At 41.0% G+C, this 22938-nt stretch overlaps 1 protein-coding gene and 1 pseudogene across 4 annotated transcripts in view; both read right to left on the bottom strand.

The window, feature by feature from the left end:
* Positions 1–704: 704 nt before the first annotated feature.
* Positions 705–14010, bottom strand: LOC306939334 (histone-lysine N-methyltransferase EHMT1-like; annotated as a pseudogene). The gene is made up of 15 exons (XR_013792570.1): positions 13931–14010; positions 13633–13759; positions 13430–13536; positions 12456–12578; positions 10845–10943; positions 10486–10590; positions 8876–9030; positions 7730–7900; positions 6316–6460; positions 5974–6048; positions 5416–5531; positions 4894–4980; positions 4087–4165; positions 3000–3175; positions 705–1428 (listed from the first exon to the last, which is right to left on the bottom strand). The product of XR_013792570.1 is annotated as a histone-lysine N-methyltransferase EHMT1-like (transcript).
* A 5902-nt stretch (positions 14011–19912) lies between these two features.
* LOC306939921 (histone-lysine N-methyltransferase EHMT1-like) overlaps positions 19913–22938 on the bottom strand; it is a 38873-nt gene continuing 35847 nt past the window's right edge. For all 3 annotated transcript variants that reach the window (XM_079524736.1, XM_079524738.1, XM_079524737.1), the window contains exons 25-26: positions 22092–22267; positions 19913–21566 (exon numbers count right to left, since the gene is read on the bottom strand). In XM_079524736.1, coding sequence (XP_079380862.1) covers positions 21377–21566; positions 22092–22267 — 366 coding nt within the window. In that variant the 3' untranslated portion in view covers positions 19913–21376. The remainder of the gene's footprint in view (positions 21567–22091; positions 22268–22938) is intronic.

Below are 22938 nucleotides of genomic sequence, written 5' to 3'. Positions count from 1 at the left end.
AGCTTTGAGATGATGAACTATAGGCCCTATTAAAGAAATTCAACTTTAAACACGGTACTGACTGACCATATAGTAATTGACTAATGACTTGCTTGCTACAATTCATATTTTGTGGTAAAAGGACATTAACTTTATGGGCAATGTTGGGCATCAAAGTATGACACTTATCAGACAGTCTACATTTCCCAAAAGGAAATGTGTGTATTGAATTCAGTCTGACCAGAAGCAGGGATAAATAACACATCACCACTGGCCATAAGAATGAATGACCAGATGGGGGATATCAAAAGCAGAGGAATGGATCCCCCGCCCAGCAATCCAACCCTGGCAGTAGTGTAGCCTTTGTGGAGTGACACATTACATGACACTTTTTGACTGAAGCATTGAATTAGTTATGACACAGCTGCAGGAATATTCCAGTGCCAGGTCCCCAAGCCTGTCTGTCAGTCAGAAATGCACCGCTGCTCAGTTCACACAGGGTCAAATGGACTGCAGGCTGCAGTTTGGACCTCCTTTAGTCATGTGTTGTACACTAGATTAGGAGTTAAAAGAAAAATATTCCAAAAGCGGGTGCATCTTCTACTCTCATCTTCTACAAAAAATTGTATGTAGCATTATATTAAGAGTCAAACGTAATCAGGATTAATGCATTAGTACATTTATTGAATAAAGATACAACCAATTAGATATTATGGGGTGTTTCACTGTCCAGAAACATTACACACACACACACGTAAATGGTGCATTTATATAGCGCCTTTATCCAAGGCGCTTTACATAGATTGTGCATTACATTCACCCATTCACACACACATGGCGGAAGAAACCATGCAAGGCACCAACCAGCACATCAGGAGTGTCTTGCTCAAGGACACTTCGACACCAACTCTGGGGGAGCCCGGGTTCAAACTGGCAACCTTGCGGTTGCCATCCAGCCACTCTACCCCTGAGCCACCGCCGCCCCACGTATATATTTTGTTGTATGTATTCCTTGAATAATGGCTTTACTGACAACATTGAAAAAGACATGAGAGTAATGGGTTGGTTTCTGTCAACACGAGATTATGGAACAAATTAAACAGGCTATCTGCAGGTATATTGTAATAAAACTGGACGTAAAAAACGTAACCTTTTTTAGTATTTGTACAAATCAGTCACTGGAGAAATACAAAATAAAAACAGCACTGTTTAAAAGTTTCATTCCTATTTTTAATTTGAAACTAAATCACTTGAAAATAACTATATGTTATGCTTTAGGATGGGGTAGAAGCAGTGGTAGAAGAGCTGGAGCCAGGCAGAGTGCTGTCCTCCTGCTGCTGGTTCTCTGGGGTGCTGTCTGTCGACACTAAATACTTGCACTTTGGGGAGCCACACTCACAGGTGAAGTATTTGCCTTTCGCCTCCCAGTATTCGTCACCATAGTTAAATCTGACACAGCAAAAATGGGAAGAAGAGGAATGATTGGAAGGATTTGATTACTAAACGATACCAGCCTTCATTCAAAGTTTACCTTTGATTAGGGCTATGGACAAATTAAAAAAATCACAATATTTTAGTCAAATACCTCGATATCGATATGATGACGATAATAGTCTAATTTATAAATATACATTATAATGCACTTATAATGCTTCATAACACCTGTTATAAATGTTTATAATTATGCATAACAACTTGCAACAAAGACAGTTTATAACTAACTAAGTTAAGTAGTTATAATGGGCTGTTATAATTCATTATAAACATTGTTATACGTTGTCACACATAATTATAAACCTTTATAACAAGTGTTAGAATGCATTATAAATACAATTTTAGCGCATTATAGACCAGACCTTGTAAAGTGTTAGCAGACATCCAATATCAATATATAGCCCAACCCCCTCACTTCTGTCCAGTAATTCTATTGTAACTTTAAAGGAGCCCCGGTCCGCCCCGGTAACAAGATGTGAACATGCACGCACTACAGTGGGGGGGACACGCGACAGGCCAACAGCACACACACACAGCACCGCCCCCGCTCGATCATGATTGGCGGAAGGCCCTTCTCTATCCTGATTGGATGAAGGCTTTGCCACCTATAGCCAAAAACGAAACCTACGGTTTTTTGACCCTAACTAACTGGGGACAGGGAGGAACTCCTTATATGGTCAGCACACTCTATAGTAGGGAGGATTATCACAACAAAACAAAAAAAATAAGTGATATTTGAATTAAGTGAAATCACTGAATATACCTTTAAGTTTGCTGTTCTTATTTGAGTCAACAATCTTACATGTTCCGTTATGTCTATCTCTGCTGTGTCAGTTGTCAGTAGAGAGAAAAATCAAACATGATTTAGAACAACACAATACTGCCAAAGTTGGAATGGCGACTTTATACATTGTCAGATACTTGAATGTGTCCTTAATAATATCATCACTTTACCCAAATACAGCTCAAGTGGAGTTAGCAGGTGTTTGACCATTAATGTGGAGATGTAGATGACTATGTCATTCTAATCAATGATGGACAAAACAACTATCTCCACAAGTTAGGTGGATTGAACGACAGTTTTGGGGATTCAATGGAGTTAGGAGGTTTAGTCAACGCTTTGTTCGTTTTTTGTGGCTTTAGACTTTATTTTATATTTTTTATGGAGGGATATACAGTAGGCTGACAGGAAATGGGGAGAAAGATGGGGGGGTGACATGCAGTAAAGGCCGTCGGGATCGGGAGTCGAACCCGCGGCACACTGCCAGACTGGATTTTCAGCCAAGGTGCCTGGACCGCTGAGACATGGCCCAGGCCAGAAGCGCTTTTTAATATTTTTCATTGGTTCAATATTTGTAAAACCTACACACAGACGTAAATGGTGGTCAATAGAGTGTGGCAGTCCCGCCCCCTTTCAGAACGACGAGGAAATATGCGCTTATGCTTGAGCGTCTAGTGTGTGTGTGTGTGTGTGTGTGTGTGTGTGTGTGTGTGTGTGTGTGTGAACAAACAAATCACAAACGTACCCAAGCTCCTCTCCAGCCTTAATGTCTGTGCAGGTAAACAAAGCAATGTGTGGGAACCGCAGGTCCTGGTGAGTTGTGAACACTCGACAGGGAAACAAGTTGGGCTCGCACATGTGGTTAATGAACCGGCTGATGTTGCCATAGAAACGGGGGTCAATGCAGTACGAGTCTTCCAGCTGAGAGGGGAAAGAAGATGAAGGCTCAAAATGAAATACAACATCCATACATAGCGGAGAGCAGAGTTGTACAAACTGAATATCTCAAATAAGTAAAATAAAAATAAAATAAAAATAATAATAAAAAGAAGTCTGGAAAAAATGTGAATGAACTGATGAACTGATCATTAGAATCAGGTGATCAAAGATGTCCCTCTGACCTCAAGGCTGTCAACATTGTGAAGATCATATGTCAGAAACGCCTTGAGGGTATCTCATGACATTTGGCACAAAGGTCCAGATGAACTGATTAAGGGGTAAAGGTGGTAAAAGGTCAAGGTCACTGACCTCAAACAACACGTTCATTAAATTCCTTCAAAGTCTTTACATATGAGTCTGAACTCTGAACAGACACAGATGTAAATGGCAATTGGTTGGCGGAGGCATACAACCACGATGAGGTATTTCTAGTTATTCTTACTTGTACAAAGTAGACTGGGCTATTTTTGATGTGCAACGCCGCCACGCAACCGTAAAAAGTATAAATCAGGCTTTACTATTCATTCATCCTTTGTGGTGGTGTTTATATCATTTAAAAAGGAAGAAAACAAACACACACACACACCTCTATAAAGGATATGCACATGCATTAAGTGAGTGGCAAATTGAGTGGCAAATCGAGTGGCAAAGTGAGTGTCAAAGTGAGTTTAACGTTGCTTAACATCGTTTAATGCAATCACATAAGACGTTTCTGTGTGGATGTATGGGCTGCCAAGGCCAGAAAGTAGTTTTTTGCCCAGAAAGTAGTTTTTTGCCATTCAGTAGGCTCCTGCATAACTTCCGGTTATGATGATGATGTCACGCGCATACCCTCTATTAAAACATTGCTGATGTGGCTGAAATCAACTACTTTTGTTATATTAACAACATACCTTGTGATCTAAGCTGAGAATGTAGGAAAAATCATCCCTCGTTCTTGCTTCTGCCTCCGAAATGATCTCCCCCACATACCTATGCAAATAAATTACACTTACCAACAGGCCTACCTACATCCTGCTAGACATTTCTTTTTTAAATGCCTCACAAAAAATGTTACTTTAATAAACGAAATCAGACGACACACTCAGCACAAAAAAGCTTTTATTTTAAGAATCTAATATTTTGAACTATTGAAAAAATGTCATTATTTTCTCATACCTTTCCTTAAAATCAATATCACTATTACACTAAACACAATTTAAAGGTATAGTAAAAAAAATCTATCAATTACTGTACACACCCCATGAAGCCTTGAATTCATGGAGTTTTTTTTGTTTTTGTCGGATGGATACATTTTAAACGAAAGTCAATACAAAAACTGTTACTTTGTGGACGAACCATAAAGAACTAACTCTTGTTTACAACAGGGTTCACCATTTTCAATTAATCAGAACATTTAGATACATACAAATATACACTTCTATAAAAACAAATTATTGTACATTTCTCATCTCATAAAGTAAAAAAGGGAAATTTAAAGAAACCAGCATGAGTGCCTTTATTAGACACAGAGGGAAATGAGTGTTAGCTCTGTATCTGTCTGTGGCGATTTCCCTTAATTCACCATGGTCATCGGAGAACAGGCATGCTATAGGGAGGACTAGTGCTAGACAGAACACTGCTCAAACACTGCCCAGGAAGATTAAACCGTTTTCTGCGCTAAGCTTGAAATTAACCATGAATAGATATTCTGTACTTACTCACATACAAAGGTCCATTGCGGTATGTCTTGCATTGCCCGAACACCCCAGCCCTTCTTATTGGTCTTGAAGAGCTGAAGTCTGGTCCTGGAATTAAACCACAATCATAACCTACATTTGGCCATGATGGCTGATATAAACTGATCTGCACAAATTAGGGTAGGTCACCATGGACCAGTTTGGACCACGGACAATTAGATCTATCACTCCCTGATTGGATCAGTCGGAACCGTAAAGTGTGTGTGCCACACTAAGGGTGTTCAAGGCTTAAGACAAAATGCAGGTTAAAAGATCACAGCAATAGAATAAAGAAGATTTCACCATCATGCAGGTGCAGTGTACTCACTGCAGGTCTAGTAGCCTATAGGTAAATAACATGGTATAGAATTCAAAGATCATTCCACATACTACGGACATCGAAGTTGAAAGACAACAAGCAAGATTTGGAGAAAGAAGAAGGGGTTGATCTTTGGATTCCATGACGTACGACATCATGATGCAGTTGAAATGCAACTTTAGTACCTTATTCCATTTTGTACTACACGGTTCTTACAGTCCTTCCCACAGGAGCAGGCATGGTTACACTCAAAGATGAACAGGTCGTCAACGAAGAAGTACTCTGGTATTATGCGCCCTTCCTGATGGTCAAATAACAATTGGATTTGCAGATTGCATGTGCACAGTTTCACCATGGACTGTGTTGCATGATACAGCTAGCTTATGTTTAAAAAAAACCCTCAGTGTTTCACAAAAAAGGTCATGGCTAATACTATAATTGTTTTTATTTTATCGTACATGTCCTAGGCCAATTTTTCAGTTTTGACAGAAATTGTTCTGTTTACCTCCCATAGCTTTTTCTAGTCCTAACAATAGACAGACTAAATTATTTTGAGTTTTCTACCTGTAGTACAGTAACTAATCCTTTGTTTTTGTTTTACTTGTCCTCATACTCCTCAACGGCACTCATCTTACCATAATCAAATATTGATCCAGGCAGTGCTTCTCACAAGATTTAAGAGATATATTTTGTTCATTCATTATTATAAATTATATTTTCTTTTGTCAATAATTCAGCCTTACCTTGTCATACCAACATCGTACACTGATTTGTCCACACATGATACTAGGTGAGCAGTTTTCTTCACACACACAGTGCTGTTGGCCAGAGGTAAAGAAGGATTATCTCACAGTGTGATGCATTTTAATCCTGATTGATACTCCATTGTACAACGGTGTTGCATACTGAAGATACAATCTACAGGCTTACAACATGTTGTGCGATTGATTCATTGATTTAGACTTTCTCTCCGTCTGAATACTCTGCACCATGCAGCACCAACAACATCAAGTCAAATTCACACACGCAGTTAATTTCCCTTGGAAACAATTTTGTATAATGCCATGGTGTCCTGCTTGACTCACCTGTAAGTGTGTGATGTTCCTATCAATATTCATGGGGAAAGTGACAAAACACTCAGGGATGTATTTATAGTTGTCTGGATAACTGTCACCGTCCACAGAGTTGACACAGGGAATTGGAACTCTCTCGCACCCCTGAGCTATGTCTCTGTAAAGGATACAGGAATTGTCAAGGTGGTCATGCAATAGTTTTACCAAGCACAGCAGAGATGGGAACTCATCAGTCAGGATACAGTAAATGGGATTCTCCAAGTCCTGATAAACTAAAGCCTGATTTATACTTAGTCGTATGCAGTGTTGCTAATTAATATCACTTTTCAAAAGATTAACAAGCCCAACACTGGCCGTCTGACGGTGTCCCTGCACCGAAAATATCTGATCTACAAGCTCACTCCGTGGCACGAGGAGTGAGGACACCATTGTACGAATGATGCATAAATGAGGCTTTGCGCAAAAGCACCAAACAGCAAAAGCACCAAACAGCAAAAACAGCAAAAGCACCAAAAAAGCAAAAACAGATAGCCGTTTGAGGTGCACACCAATAGCCAGACCAGGCTAATGCAACATCCCTGGTTCGATACAGACAGGAGACCTGTATCGCATTGCCATATCCTCAACTTCCTGTTTCTCTGAGTCTATACACACCCCTGGATAGTGCCTGATTCTTCGTCAGAGCATAGACATGGTAACGCTCTGTCTGCCTCTGATTGGCTTACCGACACTGCCCGTCTTACCAGACTTTTCTCCGAGGTGGATAGCTATATATGCTGGATAGTCTGCCGTGTCAGACGTTAGTCGGACGTTACTCTGTGGTGGGACATAATACAAGTACAATATAATACAAGAGAATGACAGCTTGGCACGCGTGACAGTAACTTTTATTGTTGTAGAAGAGGCAAACTAATATTGTTTATGCCATTTGCTCTGATTGATGTAATTTATTTGTATGTGTAAACTTGAAACATTATTGTACTGTTAAAAGGTCTCTTTTCCCTTGATCTTTATCTTTTTTAGTATAATAGTATACTATAATTAGATTAATACACGATAATCAACACTAACACGATATTTAGAACACACCCAAATCAAATCATAGTACGTGTTCAATCAATTATTCAATCAAAGCAAACGGCATAAACAATATCAGTTTGCCTCGTCTACAAAAATAAAAGTTACAAGTTAGCCTGGTTACAAGGCTACATTCTGTCGTGCATGCCAAGCTGTCATTCTCTTGTATTATACCATTCTTGTATTATTTCCCACCACGGAGTAACCTCGCGTCTCGGATGACAGTCTGGTGAGACCAGGGGCAAGACGGGCAGTGTCGGTAAGCTAATCAGAGGCAGGCGTGGCGTTACCATGTCTATGCTCTGACGTAGAATAGAATCAGGCCTGGAGCGTTAAATATAAAACTGACCTGTGAAGGTTTATTTCGACATTCTTAGGGGACGAGAGGTTTTTGGCTTCTCTTTCCCTCCTGTAAGCTTGCAAGATGGCCCAGACTTTGGAGCTGTGGCTGCAGCAGTCTGGAGGAGTCTCTCCCACTCGATTCTTCAGGTTGACGTCAGAACCTCGAGACAAGAAGAGCCTGGAAAAGAGAAACCCCTCACTTAAAATTACCTGTTTACATGGTGATGGTGATGGATATATAGTGTGTGTTTGATACATCACTGGAGGCAAACCATCATTAATTTCAAACCACTTATGCATTCATCCATCTATCTATCCATTCATCTTCATCCACTTATATGGAGTCGGTCGCCTTTCCCGGGCCACATTAGTCACTTCATAGAGGCCAGCATGGAGATAATGATCCTCCCCATCTGACATTTAAAACTTATTTCAACAAAATGAAAAGACAACAAATGTAATGTTTCGTCAACTTGTACATAACATTTCCAAATATAAGCATTCATATTTATTTCTGTAGTTGCAAATATGGAATGGAGTTCAGGCTGATTTACAATATTGAGAAAATTCTATGCAAAAACGAAATAAAAATGAACTACACGTATTACAATAGTACAAAATACAACATTTCTGAGAGTGAAATTGATTGATTGATTGATTGATTGATTGAGTGATTGATGGATTGATGGATTCATTAATTAATTATTTTTTTACTGACAAAATTGCATATATCTGCTGTCGGGAAGAAACCACCTAACTCCAAAATGTTCATTCTTCAGGAAATTAAAAAATAAAATTCAGGAAATTAAGAAAACAATATAATTTGAAAACAAAGCAATACTGCCACATCAAAGTTGGAGTTGTGACTTTATATATTGTCAATTACTTAGTTGTTTTAGCAGACATTGAGGATCCAATGCAGGTAAGAGGTTCTGTCCGAAGCTCTTTTTACTACTTTTCATTGGTTGAATTTTTTCACACAGACGGTAAAGGCCAAAGGGTGTTCAATAGCACTGATTTATGCAACACAACAAAATCAAAAACCTCAAAAATAAAGTTAGGTTGTTTCCTCCCGCAATGATATACAAATAAATACAGGTCTGTCTGCGTGCATGCGTGCGTGCGTGGGTGCGTGTCCGTATCCAGCACTCACATGACGCACTCTGTCCTAGTCTCACGCGCAGCGATGTGAAGAGGGGAGTCACCGTGGACGTTGACAGCTTGAAGGTCACAATGTGCATCCAGGAGCAACTGTGCAATGTCAACACTGCCACTGAACGCTGCCCAGTGAAGGCAAATGTTCTCCTCCTGAAGATGCGACAAGAACGATGCCACATAATAACCACATGAACTTGTGTGAACTGAGGGGTGCCTTTGGGGGGCACCCACTACATCATAGTAAAAAGTCCATAGAATTGGCTGCCACATGAATGGCAGCCATGGGGGGGGGGGGGGGGGGGGCACGCACAAAGCCAGGGAACACTCAAAGCCAGGCGTTGAAAACAACGTGTGATATAAGAATTACTTATTTTATTTTCCTGAACCAGTTATTTAAAAAGGGTCACAATCATTCCAGCTCCAGTTCGTACCTGAGGAATCTCTCATATCACAAAAGGCTCTGGTCAGGCTCTGCCAGTGGGCCTAATGAGGCCAACTCATTTCACCTGTGCAATTTCCAGCCTCTGCCTCAGCCAATTAGCCAATAGGGAATGCAAGGCTGACGTCACAGTAGCCCTACTGGCCTACCGGCGCCATTTTGATTGTGATGGCCTACATATTAGATCTGCATCAAGTATAAAGTTGGTGTTTGAGTGTTTAGTGCACAGTGCTAGAGCTCTTTCAGTTCGCCAAAATGGGATTTATTAAGCCTACTTGAGTAGGCTACTTGTGTGAAATACAACAAGGCTTCTCACCATAAACAAGGTCAGAATAAAGGGGATAAAATGGATAATGGACTAACATCACGTTTCACCGCATTCCTCTCACTGCCACCGCCTCCTCCGAGTGTGACTTTTTTCTCTCTCTCTCTCTCTCTCATATCTCACACACGCCGTTATACGTTACGGGCCGATTCATACTGCAGTACTACGACCCGTTTCCTACCTGCTGCTCCATCTGTCTGTCAGTGTCAAACAGAAACAACCACGCAGTCATTTAATTATTTAATATCTCCGACCGACGCGGACCCCACGCGGACATATCCTTATGGAAGGGGGAGAGGGGAAAACACCACAAGAGTGACTAATCATCAGGCTCAACCAATCAGGCTCTGCCAGTGGGCACTTTCCACAGTCAGTTTGCCCACTTCTCACAGCCAGGTTGCACTCTTCGCACACAGCCACAGAGATCTCCAGCTATGTGCTGTGTCAAATGCATCCAGGCTGACAACAAGCCATCATTAAATAGCCGACACAGCAACACACGTCTAAAATTGAGGACTTCCATTTGACAAAACAGCAACAATTCAGTTATTATTTCAGTGATCTATTGTGGCCAGGAAAGCCACAATAGATCTTTTTTACTTACACACTCCACCTTTCACACACACTCTGCACTCTAACTCCCTAGTAGGCGGTGGCCGACTGCGATGGGCACGTCTAGTGTGCTATATTAATAACCCAGAAACTTCTGGATACACTGTTCATTTAACTCCAAGATATTACAAATGGAACAGGTCCATTTGTACTCCTTTGGAGTTAAAGTAACACTGTGGATTGTACTGTGTATGTAAGGCTTGACACCATGATTTCATAATAGACTCACCTTGTCCCTGATGCTGATGTCAGCCCCTTTAGACAGAAGCAGCTTCACCTGGTCCAGGTGCTTGTATTCTGTAGCCCAGATCAGAGCCGTCCAGCCACCATCATCCTAAACAACAATCAAGCAGATCAAAGTAAATCAATTCTTTGATGACATAACACGATAAATAGGCTACGGTATATTTAGTTGGGGTTTCTCCAAATCTTCCTGTTAGATTGCCTTTTACCTGAAACGAATCTGATATGGAAGGAATCATAATAAGTACCGGTATTAAGAAAAAGTAAATCAAAGACAGGGCACAGCAGTGACCACAATGCGAGTGGAGTCACTGACAGAGCCGTGGAGAAGCAGTACATACTAACCTGACAGTCGATGTCTACCAGTCCAGAGAGAAGGTACTCAACAATGTCGTAATGACCAGACTTTGCAGCTAGGTGGAGACACGTGAACTCCTCTACATCCTGAGGAAAAGAAACATGTCACATGAACCTACTGTAGACTACAGTGGTTGGCTTGAAGCTAACACTATAACTTCATTGTCAAACAACCATTTTAAGCTGTTGGACATGAACTTAATAATAATAATAATAATAATAACTAGAAAAAGTGCCCTTCCGGGCACAGGTCTCCACCAGGAGGATAGGAGTGTGTGTGATGTTTGGCAAAATGTTTAGGAGGATGTTTTTTTTTATTTGTTTTTGCAACAATTTTCTTCATTTTGTTGAGGAAATGCAGAGCCAGATCACTCATAGCATCTCTAAGGATAGAATTCTGGATGAGCAGGACATGTGCAGCATTTTGTACAAAACGGGCCACTCCTGAAAACTTTGGAAGGCAATCTTAGCCAATCAGTGTACAATCTGAGAAATCCAACAGACTCGTCTTGATCACATGACTACAGAGATCATGTGTACCGTTTACCATTTCTTCATACGCCTTTGATGGCAATTGGATGATTTGAGGCATTTTGTTCCAAAAATGTGTTTTGCAAAAATCAACCTGTTGGTGGCGCTATAACAGGCCAATGTGAAAAGGGTGGGATATATTCCTCAGCCTAGTAAGAAAATGTGTGAAAGATTTCACGTAAATTGCATGCTGCGTTCATGATTTGAGGCTTTTGTTCAAAACGGGGCAATCTTGCAAACTGTGAAAGCCAATTATAACCAATTAGGATGGAATATGAAATATGGGACAGATCCAACTTGAGCACATGACCATAGAGATACTGTGTAACGATTTGTGAGATTTTTTAACAGAATCTGGAGGAGTAATATCAAAAAATGTGTTTTACAAGAGTCGGCCTCCTGGTGGCGCTATAAAAGGCAGATGCGGAAAATGCAGGTCAAAGGTTTGTCCTCGGCCTCTGGGGAGTGTGCATGCAACATTTCACGCAGATCGGTGCAGTTTTAGGTAACAAATGTGAAAAGCTGCCTCATGGTGGCGCTATAACAGGCCGTTCTGGAAAATGTGGGGCAGAGGTTCATCGTTGGCATCCAGGGAGTGTGTGTGCAAAGTTTGGCATCGACCGGGTTAACGGTGCCGGAGATTAGCTGTTCACAGACGGACGGAAGGACGGAAGGAAGGACGGACACACGGACGGAGTGCAAAACATACTCTCTCCCCATGCCTTCGGCCTGGTGGAGACAATAACTCAGACTTATATAGCCCTTTTCTAGGGACCCAACGTCGCTAGAGTGCTAGATTAAAAAGATAAAATGTTAAGCATGGGTTGGGAAAAGTTATCTTGAAGAGGTGGGTTTTGGTTTTGAGTGATGTTTTGAAGGAGAGGGGGGGGGGGTGTCTTTGAGTTGGTTGGGGTGTGCATTCCAGTGGGGTACTTGGCCTTGCGGACCTTCAGGAGGTTGGCTTCACTGACATAAGGGGACATAAGGTAAAGGTTCGAGAAGGTAGGGTGGAGTTCTGTAGGTGCTGATCAGGGTTTTGTAGTGAATTCTTTAAATGAGCTTCCTTACCCTGTGTCTGGAGCTGGCTCCAGCTCTCAACAGGTAGCATGCTGTGTCTATGTGGTTGTTCTCACAGGCCTCCATCAGTGGTGAGCGCTGGTCCTCGTCACACATATTTGAGTTAGCACCAGCCTGAATGGGACACAACACAAAACAAACATGGCTATAAATACTTATGTAACAATTAAAGGCAAATTGAGTTTGCGCAAAAGGGAGTTCCACCACGCCTCAAGACTGAGGTGGACTATAGTCTGGTGCGTCTCAGAAGCAGAACCAATATTCTCCAGCGCTTGCTCCATGCGCTACCCGCCCCTCTAGACCAGAAAGCACACTGGCTGGGACAGGCTAGCTGTTGCACCGATAATTCTATGTTTCAGTTAATACTGAGTTCCGTGTGTGAGCAGACTGTGTGGCCAAAAAAAGAACGATGATTGCGATGATATTGAATTTGTTGTTATTGTTCATTTGATATTGTTCATGTCACGTCTATGAGTATGAATTGATTGCATTGGGCCTAAATGGAAACAAGACCGCAAGGACTTGTTTTGGTGCTATCCCTTTTAGACTGAGTGTTTGAATGTACTCTGTTGCTGTTTATACATTCTGTCTAATAAACGAATCAATCAATCAATCAATCAAGAGTAACGTCACCTGTCTGTCGTGTTGAGCACTTTGTTACATTTGCCTATTATGACATGCCCAGAAAAGGGACACTGGGGTTCATGTAGTTAATTAAGTCATTGCAGACAGAGTGACATACATACAGTACACACAGCCCCAGTACAATAGTCCAAAAAAGAAAGAAAGGACAAACTTTAATACTTAAACTCTATATTCAACCACTTTTAAAATTAATTGATCTTCAACACAGTTTAACGACATTCTGTTTCAGATGCAGGACACCCTACTAATCATTCAAGCACAAGAACAGATAGTTGCATACATACTTGGATGTGGAAAACACATCAGTGACAGAGTCTTTCTTGTATGAGCATGTGACAGATCTCTTGGTGGCCCGTCTCAGCTGCAGCATGGAGCGGTGTGCGTTTATTCTGGGTCTCCATCTTGAAGTTGGGGTCTATTCCTTCCACTGGAATAAACAGACACATTTTCCATCACAAGACAACATGTGTGGAGTGAGACATTTGTAATAGCCAATTACAACCACCAGAGGGGGTTAACACACCTAACATCAGCATGACATTCTTGAGCTCCCCTTGTTTGGCCACCGTTAAGATCGTATGATAACGGTCGAATCGGCTAGTTTGGCTGAGATGTAAAGCTGCTTGGGATGGAAGCGAAGTTTTTTGGGTCTAATTAGAAGCAAAATGAAAATCATTTTAAATCAACAATCAAATCAGTGTGTAGTTTGATGCAAATCACATGATACTTTAGAGATAAGCCTTACTTTGTCTGGCTGTAAACAAGCATCTCGAGCTTAGTCCATTCACCCTGGGTAAACAAAGAACTTTGCTTTGCTTTACTTTTCTGTATCAAGGGCCAGAAGAATACTGTCCAGGGTTTCCTTAGGTGGTCCTTGGAAGGTTACAGGAACCTCCCCCATCCCAGCCAGAGCTACACCTATCTTGGACCCTCCAGGAATTCCAGAGGTATCAATCCCCTGTCCAAAACAACTAGGCAGAGAGTTGTGTGCCCTGCCACCCACCTCACCACTTACAGCTAGATGAGCTGCAAAGGGGTCTACAGTAACCATATCTGGTATAGCCTACCTACACCGCACTGACTGATGTGATGGAACTTGCAGAATGGTTGGTCAGTGCTGCTCAATTGTGTGTGTGTGTGTGTGTGTGTGTGTGTGTGTGTGTGTGTGTGTGTGTGTGTGTGTGTGTGAGAGACAGACAGACAGACAGACAGACAGACAGACATTTTTGCTTAATTGTTCATTCAATATGAGATTTCCACACACCAGATTTCTTGGCAAAGTTGGCATTAGAACATCATGCTTTATATACATGGGGAATTGATTCAAATAAAATAAACAATTACGGTAGGCTATCTAATTACAATATGGGTTAATTTAAAAAATACAATCATGCAGCCATAGCATATACCACATAATAAGTTAACTTTTCTCCTGGGTGTTTGTCCATTCATTCATCCTCCATGGAATTAAAACGAGTAAAAAAAAAATAACTAAGTTGGCAGCCGGTGTGTGCTTCAGTTCGAATAAAATAAATTGTAGGCTACAACTATTATAACTTATTTCATATCAATATTATCGCGGTTCCTTGAGTTGTGCTTGAAATGTAGGCCTACTGTAATTCTCCAATCTGTTAATAAAATTCTTCAATCAATCAATGTGTGTAAAATGATAACATTGGTATAAGGGAAATAAATTAGAAACAAACTTTGTTCTGTTTTAGGGCGGCGGGAATACTCACGTTTGAGAAGCCCCCAATCAGCTCAGCTCTGCCACGATCTGCGCTCTGCAGTTGTCTGGAGAGGTTGCTGGAGCGCACCGGCTGTGGGCTGACTCTGAGAGAGAGACTACAAGTAGTCACTGTAAGCTACAGTGTGTAGCCTACTCTAAAAAAAATAAAGGGGCGGGGCTGAGCCCTCACTGATTTACCGATTTAAAATGGGACATCCCTCAAGCCCTTGCAGACTTCACATGAACGCGCAGCTAAATCAGTGAGGGCTCATTGAGTCAGCAAGGGAGTGGATTGGGATTGGGCCTAAAAAACCTTGAATGAGTGCTCCTGTCAGAGTCTTCAAAGTATAGGCTATACTGACCAGTGAGCCAGTGAGGAGATCCTGTACAAAAATCATGTTCTTTGGTTGACATTTTTATTACATTGCATAGTTTACTGAGCTGAACATGTCGGAAATAGTTGAGGAGCTTAGGGATATTTCGTGCTAAGTAGTCTACAAGCACCACATTTTGCCCAGGGCATGCTCTGATTTAGCTAGGGGCACACGAGCTGGCGACCTTCGGGATCGCCACAGCGAGGCAAAATCCATATGGCCACCATTAACACCCTATAAGACAAAAACATTTTTTTCATTATGCTTTAAGTAGCATGTGACGTGTCAAACTAGGGGGTTTTCATGATTCCAAATCCATTCCAAGCATTAGTTTTGCACGAAAAACACTCCTTGGGCTAAAATGGCATCACAAATGTGTCCAAATGTGATGAGGTCATCAGATTTGGAAAAGTGGCTATGGGCGAATTTAGCCCAAGGAGTGTTTTTTGTGCAAAACTATGTTTGGAAAGGATTCAGAAACCCCCTAGTTTGACACGTCACATGCTGCTTAAAGCATAATGACATTTTTAAATCTTTGCCTTATAGGCTGTTAATGGTGGCCATATGGATTTGGCCGCTGTGGCGACCCCAAAGGTCGCCGGCTCGGGGTCTTGAGCTAAAGGTTTTGGGAACTGGCCTATAGGATGGTTAATGGGACAAGTACCCAGGGGCTGCTCCATGGCATGGGTCCAGGAGTGTCCATGGAGATTAGAATAACCTATACCTGCACGCCAATGACTTCCCAAACAACAATGTTTAGAATTGTTGTGTTAACTGTAAAGCCTACTCTTTAAAGGCAGACACAGAAATTCACCTTTATAACAACCTTTGAAGTTGACTTTAACTCGCACAAGCTGTATAATATAATCTTCTTTTAATTGTCATTGGTGACGTTTGAGCTTGTTAATTGCTCTTCCTGAGGAAGAGCAAATTGTTACATTATGATATTGTTATATTACCAAAACAACAATATCAAAACACATCAGCTGTATCATATTAAATGCATGTCATTTCCCCAAAGGAAATGCATGTAGACTATTTAATTTAGTCTGACCAGAAGCAGCGATAAAACAGATCCCCACTGGCCATAAAGAATTAATCACCAAATGGAGGATATCAAAAGCAGAGGAATGGATGGATCCCCCGCCCAGCAATCCAACCCTGGCAGTAGTGTAACTTTTGTGGAGTGACACACGACACTTGACCTCACACTAGAGGAAGGTATACTGTATGCACCTGCTTTCTGTAACATTTGGTTACAAGGTTTTGTTTCTGTGTGTATGTGCTTGTGTATTATATTTGTTGTACTGTGTGTCCATGTCATGTATGTAAAATGTAAATGTTCTTATTTGTATACAGGGCGCCATTGAAAAAGAGACCCTGGTCTCAATTGGATTCCCCTGAAATAAAGGTTACAAACAAACTTTTGACTGAAGTCATACAAAATGTTAGCTTCCCGCCGAACATATCAGATTCAGATGTACAAGCCTATACTATACAACAGTTCAAACATGCGATGCCCAGGCTCAGTTTCGTCTGCACCTTCAGTTTCAATGTAGCATTTAAACTTAATGATGTTGCAAAGAAACCAGACGAATGAGGGCTCAACAACACAGAATAAGATATAAAAGTCTTGAGTTGATCATTTGCAATGACTCAAACAGGACAATGTAGAGACAGGATATGGATGGTTAAAATGTATTTTATTCTCCTCATGTATGCAAAGGAGTAACATGAGCCACTTTCCATACTTTGGGAATAATATAGATAAAATGTTTAAACATAAAGATGAGCTGGAGAAAGAAAGGCAGTCCAGACCAGTGGTTAATAAAGTGAGGGTGAAAAATTAGTTCATATAGCATCAGTTTTACCACTTTAACAATATACACTTCAGATATTTGAAATCAGCTGATAAAGAAAGTCAATTGTGGATTTTACTGTAATTTGTGGTTTGATCCCTCAGGGACCGGGAGGGTTCAAGTTCATAATGAACTGCACTGTGCCTTCTGGGTTGTAGGAAACCAGGATTGTATCTAGCACGTCTGTTTCCCTACACTTATACTACTCATATCAAACTTCTTTTTTTTCAGAACCAAATGGACCGGATCCATTTGGTTACATGTGTACACACTTAAAGAGTAAAATGTATTTGTGTAGGCCTATAGTCAGAATTGCTGCATATATTATTTAGATTGTGAAAAGCAATGTGGTGAACCATGGTTCAGTTCATTTCATAATTACGGACCTTTAGACTTCTAATAACATATGTTTTCAATATTTGATATTAATATCTTACTACATTTTATTTTTCTAATAGATGTGGAGTCACAACGTGACTGTCACAACTTTGTCTCGTGACATTCTGCACCCTCAGTGGAGACTGTTCTCCTGTACAGCAGTGAATGCTGGACCCTGAGGCCAACCCTGCAGAAGACTCTAGATGGGTGCTACACCAGAATGCTGCGTGTAGTATTGTTTCCAGCTGAAAATCTTTTTATTTACGGTGAGTGACACCGCTGTAGAACAAAGTAGTATAACCTATGCTTTAGGAGGGGCTAGTAGTCGTCGCCATAGTTAAATCTGACACAGGATAATGTGATGAAGAGGAATGATACGATTACTAGGATTACCATGCTTTGATTAATCACTTCTGTGCAGCAATAACTAACTTAAAGCAGTGGTTCTCAAACATGTTCATGTCAATGACCTCCCGGGTGGATGTATTGGACCACCATTTAAATTTATTTTGTGCCAGGGATAAGAGAAGACTTCATAATTTTTCAAAAAGAACAAATCTGCCAGCTCACAATGTGAACTTGTGAGCAATGAGCATGTAGATAGGCTATTCTTTTGTAGAGAAATAATTTTCCTCATCTTGCTGGAAACTGGATCCCCTTCAAGGACCTATGGAGATCCCCAGACTACACTTAGAAGACCAGTGACATAAAGTTTGCTGTTCTTAATTGAGTCAAAATCTATGCAAGTCTCATGCCCCAAATAAAAGCGTTTAAAACAAAAGCCTTTAAAGTAGCAACATATTCATACGTATACAGTAGTTATCATTGGAAGACACAATTGTTTTGTGTTTAATAACAGGAAAAACAAATCCCAAACGTACCCAAGCTCCTCTCCAGCCTTAATGTCTGTGCGGGTAAACAAAGCAATGTGTGGGAACCGCAGGTCCTGGTGAGTTGTGAACACTCGACAGGGAAACAAGTTGGGCTCGCACATGTGGTTAATGAACCGGCTGATGTTGCCATAGAAACGGGCATCAATGCAGTATGAGTACGAGTCTTCCAGCTGAGAGGGGAAAGAAGATGAAGGCTAAAAATGAAATACAACATCCATACACAGCGTGTGCAGAGTTGTACAAAACAAATACTGTACCTCACAAAATAAATTAAAACATGTCGGAATAGCTGAACTGATAAGCAGGTGATCAAAGTCACAGCGATCTCATGTCTGTCTGTCTGCAAATCCATTCTCTGTACCCAGCGAAAAACACCAAATAATGCATGCAGGGCAGAATTAGGACGATACCCACTCATAAACAAAATAAAAAAGAGAGCACTTAAGTTCTACAACCACCTAAAATAAAGTGACCTAGATGCACTCCATAACAAGGCACTCACACACAGCAAAACTCTAGAGAGATGCCCCCTCAGCCAGCTGGCCCTGGAACTCCGGGCACAAACACAAACAGAGCCACGAGATAGAAAACCCATTGGACTATTGTGACCCAAGTAAATTAGGCTTTTACGATTAAACCTAACCTTATTCATACCTGATACAATTTAGAGCAAGAAAATAGGTAATCATGCAGCCATAGGCACGCCTACCACAATAATGAATGACAACAGGTTTCTACCCGAGAACAGATAAGTTGAGATAACACTAGTGTACCATTCTTTCTACCTGCCTTCCTGCTGTGCGTGCGCCACTGTGGAGGTGGTCGTATCAGTCTCGGCGATGGTGACCTTCTTGGCTTTGCTTGTCTCTTCTCCACGGTGGCACAATTTCAAGCATGAGGCCCAAGTAGGCCTACGATGGAAATTAAAAATAGCATTGCTTTAGTGAAAATCGTTTTCTCCTGCTGTTTGTCCATTCATTCATCCATGGAATTAAAACGGGTAAAAGTTTGTAGCCTATATTGCCGGCGTGTGCTTCAGCTCGAATAAAATACCATAAATTGTAGGCTACAACAATTAGGCTATAACTTATTTCATCCATTCATAACTTATTTCATCCCAGTTCCTTGTGTGTAAAATGATAACATTGGTAAGGGAAAGAAAATCATAAATAAACGCTTGTCCTACTCACGGTAACACCGAACCGAGCCAATTGCATCTTCCTAAGTTCCTACTCCTATAATGGTCATGGTCTGCTTGATTTCTTTCTCGCTGCATGAGCGACCAAGACGCCCCCAATCAGCACCGCTCCGATCTGCGTTGCAGCAGCACAGTTGTGGTGCTAGTTTAGAAACAGGGTTTACAATGCTTAATCGTATCCATAAAATTAAAAAAAAAAAAAAAAATGCCCAAAAAGGCATTGAGAGAAGTGGGGGGGATGCCGCTCCCCCGCATATTTTAAAATAGGGACGCCCTGGAACCTCTCAAAGGAAAGGACCCCACTGTGACTGAGACCCACTGTTCTAGTAGAAATTGTATGAAGCATGTTAAAAGATTAACGTATATTCAGGATTAATGCATTAGTAGTAAATTTATTGAAAAAAGATACAACCAATTAGATGGATGTTTCACTGTCCGGAAATATGTAACAGAAATTAACAGAGGTGCGTTATAACATTTTTTTTATGTATTCCTTCAAGAATTTGCACAAGAGTCACTGCTTTACTAACAACATTGAAAAAGACATAGTAATGGGTTGGTTTCTGTCAACACGAGATTATGGAACAAAATTGAAACAGGCTATCTACAGGTAACTACTGTAATAAAACTGGACATAGTCAAAACATAAAAAAAAACTTAAACTTTCTTGTATTTTACAATCTATTCACTTGAGTAATACAAAATGAAAAAGAAAACCTTTGTCAGCACCTTTTGCTAATATCATTCCTATTCTCATTTGAAACCAAATCACTTCTGCACAATGTGGAAACGTGTGAACGCTTATCAACATGGTGAAAAAATTAAAACAAAAAACATGGCCATTTCAGTCAAAATATATTCACCTAATGTTGCCGAAAATGTACATAAAATGTGTAAATTTACAAGCTATATTGGGGACCAAAAGAAAAGGAGCACAAAAGAAAAATATCTTTCAGCACCATTTTCTTGTTTATTTGAATTCATTAGTAAAAAGATCATTTATTCCACAATTGTGGTAAAATTGTCCATTTTAAAACATGCTTAAAATGCATAAAAAATAAAATCAAAACTACATTTATTTTGGAATGGTAGGTATCAACCAGACAGGTCCAACAATATGCACCCAACTGTACTGTATATGCTTACGTTAACTTAGTTATGCTATACAAAAACAAAATTGGAGGAAAAGAAATAAAAAATAACTTGTCCTCTCCCTAACAAAACAAATTCCATAAGGATTTCAAAGAAATGACTGTTCAAAAACATTAAGTATGATCACTATATCATTAAAGGGATAGTTCCATTTTTTGTTTTGTTATTCATAAACGGAATCAGATAGCCAGTAAAAAAAAAAAACAGTTGCTACAAAATGCTACCAAGTTTCCAGTGGACATTAGAAACCGTAGTGCACTTAAAAACAGTTATTAACTATTTGACAAGAACCTGGAGATGTGCAATATCTAATCCAAACGGGGGGAAAAACAGAACCATCCATTTAATGGAGAGCAGCTTGTGATGAGCCTACATCTCCTCACTATACATCACTGCCCCCTGTTGTTCATGTTGGAAAAAAGAGGGGTTAGCGCTTTAGCGATGCTCTCGGACTGTGCGTTGGTTGTCTGGTTGTGTGCATCTGAAGACTTTGATGGGCTTGCTTGACACTCATGCCATCATTTCGACCAGAAACAGTAAGAGATGGAGCGATACAGTACAGGTCCATGGCAGTCTGATTCATACGTTGTTGTATGATAATAACCGCAACACATTTGTTTCCAGCTGAAAATCGTTTTATTTACGGCGAGTGACACCGCTGTAGAACAAAGTATAACCTATGCTTTAGGAGGGGCTAGAAGCAGTGGTAGAAGAGCTGGTGTCAGGCAGTGTGCTGTCCTGCTGCTGGTCCTCTGGGGTGCTGTCTGCCTGTAGCTGGGTCATGGCCGATGCCGAATACTTGCACTTTGGGGAGCCGCACTCACAGCTGAAGTATTTGCCTTTCACCTCCCAGTATGCGTCGCCATAGTTAAATCTGACACAGGATAATGTGAAGAAGAGGAATGATACAATTACTACACCATGCTTTGATTAATCACTTCTGTGCAGCAATAACTTAAAGCAGTGGTTCTCAAACATTTTCATGTCAATGACCTTCCGGGGGGGGATGTGTTGGACCACCATTAAAAATGTATTTTGTGCCAGGGATAAGAGAAGACTTGTCATCATTTTTCCAAACTAACAGTTGCCAGCTCAGAATGTGTTGTGAGCTTGTAGATGGGCTTTTCTTTTGTAGCCAAATCATTTTCCTCATTTTGCTGGATCCCCTTCAAGGACCCCATGGAGGTCCCCGGACTCCACTTTGAGGACCAGTAACATAAAATTTAACTTACTTAATTGAGTCAAGATCTTGCATGGTCCTATGCAAGTCTCATGCCCCAAATAAGTGTTTAAAACAAAAGCCTTTAAAGTAGCAACATATTTGTATGTGTACAGTAGTTATCATTGAAAGACAATTGTTTTGTGTTTAAAAACAGGAAAAAACAGTTCACAAACGTACCCAAGCTCCTCTCCAGCCTTAATGTTTGTGCAGGTAAACAAAGCAATGTGTGGGAACCGCAGGTCCTGGTGAGTAGTGAACACTCGACAGGGAAACAAGTTGGGCTCGCACATGTGGTTAATGAACCGGCTGATGTTGCCATAGAAACGGGCGTCAACGCAGTACGAGTCTTCCAGCTGAGAGGGGAAAGAAGATGAAGGCTCAAAATGAAATACAACATCCATACACAGCGTGCACAGAGTTGTACAAAACAAATACCTACAACATTAAAATATGTCAAATATCTGACAACTGAAGTAGTTGATCAAAGTCACAGCGATCTCATGTCTGTCCCAACATTGAGAAGGTAACTCAGAAATGACTTGAGGAAATTGTATGACATTTTACACAAAGGTCCACCTGGACTCAAGGATGAACTGGTTGGGTGGACAAGGTGGTAAAAGGTCAAAGCCTTCATCCATTACATATATTACAATATTATGAGTCCTTAAAGACACAGATGTAAATGGCAACTGGTTGGTGGAGGCATACTGTACAAAGGTTATTTTGCTTTTAGATCGGCTATTTTTGGTGTGCAATGCCGCCAGTGCCTAACCTGACTCCGCCAGATGGGGCAGCAGAGAGTACACTGGGTTCCCCCCTCCTGCTCTCATCTGGGAACTCTCAGGCAGACTTGATGCCCGGCCACAAAACGGCCTGGCCAATCAGCGGCAGCTAGAGGCGGGATCAAGGCAGCACTGTGTATGCCTTGATACACAGATGGGAGCAGGAGGGGGGAACCCAGTGTACTCTCTGCTGCCCCATCTGGCGGAGTCAGGTTAGCCAGTGCCCGCCACGCAACAAAGTA

The sequence above is a fragment of the Electrona antarctica genome (genome assembly GCF_951216825.1).
Source record: "Electrona antarctica genome assembly, chromosome: 16".
In the NCBI taxonomy this organism is placed as follows: Eukaryota; Metazoa; Chordata; class Actinopteri; order Myctophiformes; family Myctophidae; genus Electrona; species Electrona antarctica.
The sequence above is the reverse complement of the archived record's forward strand: the minus strand, read 5'-3'. Positions and strand labels throughout refer to the sequence as shown.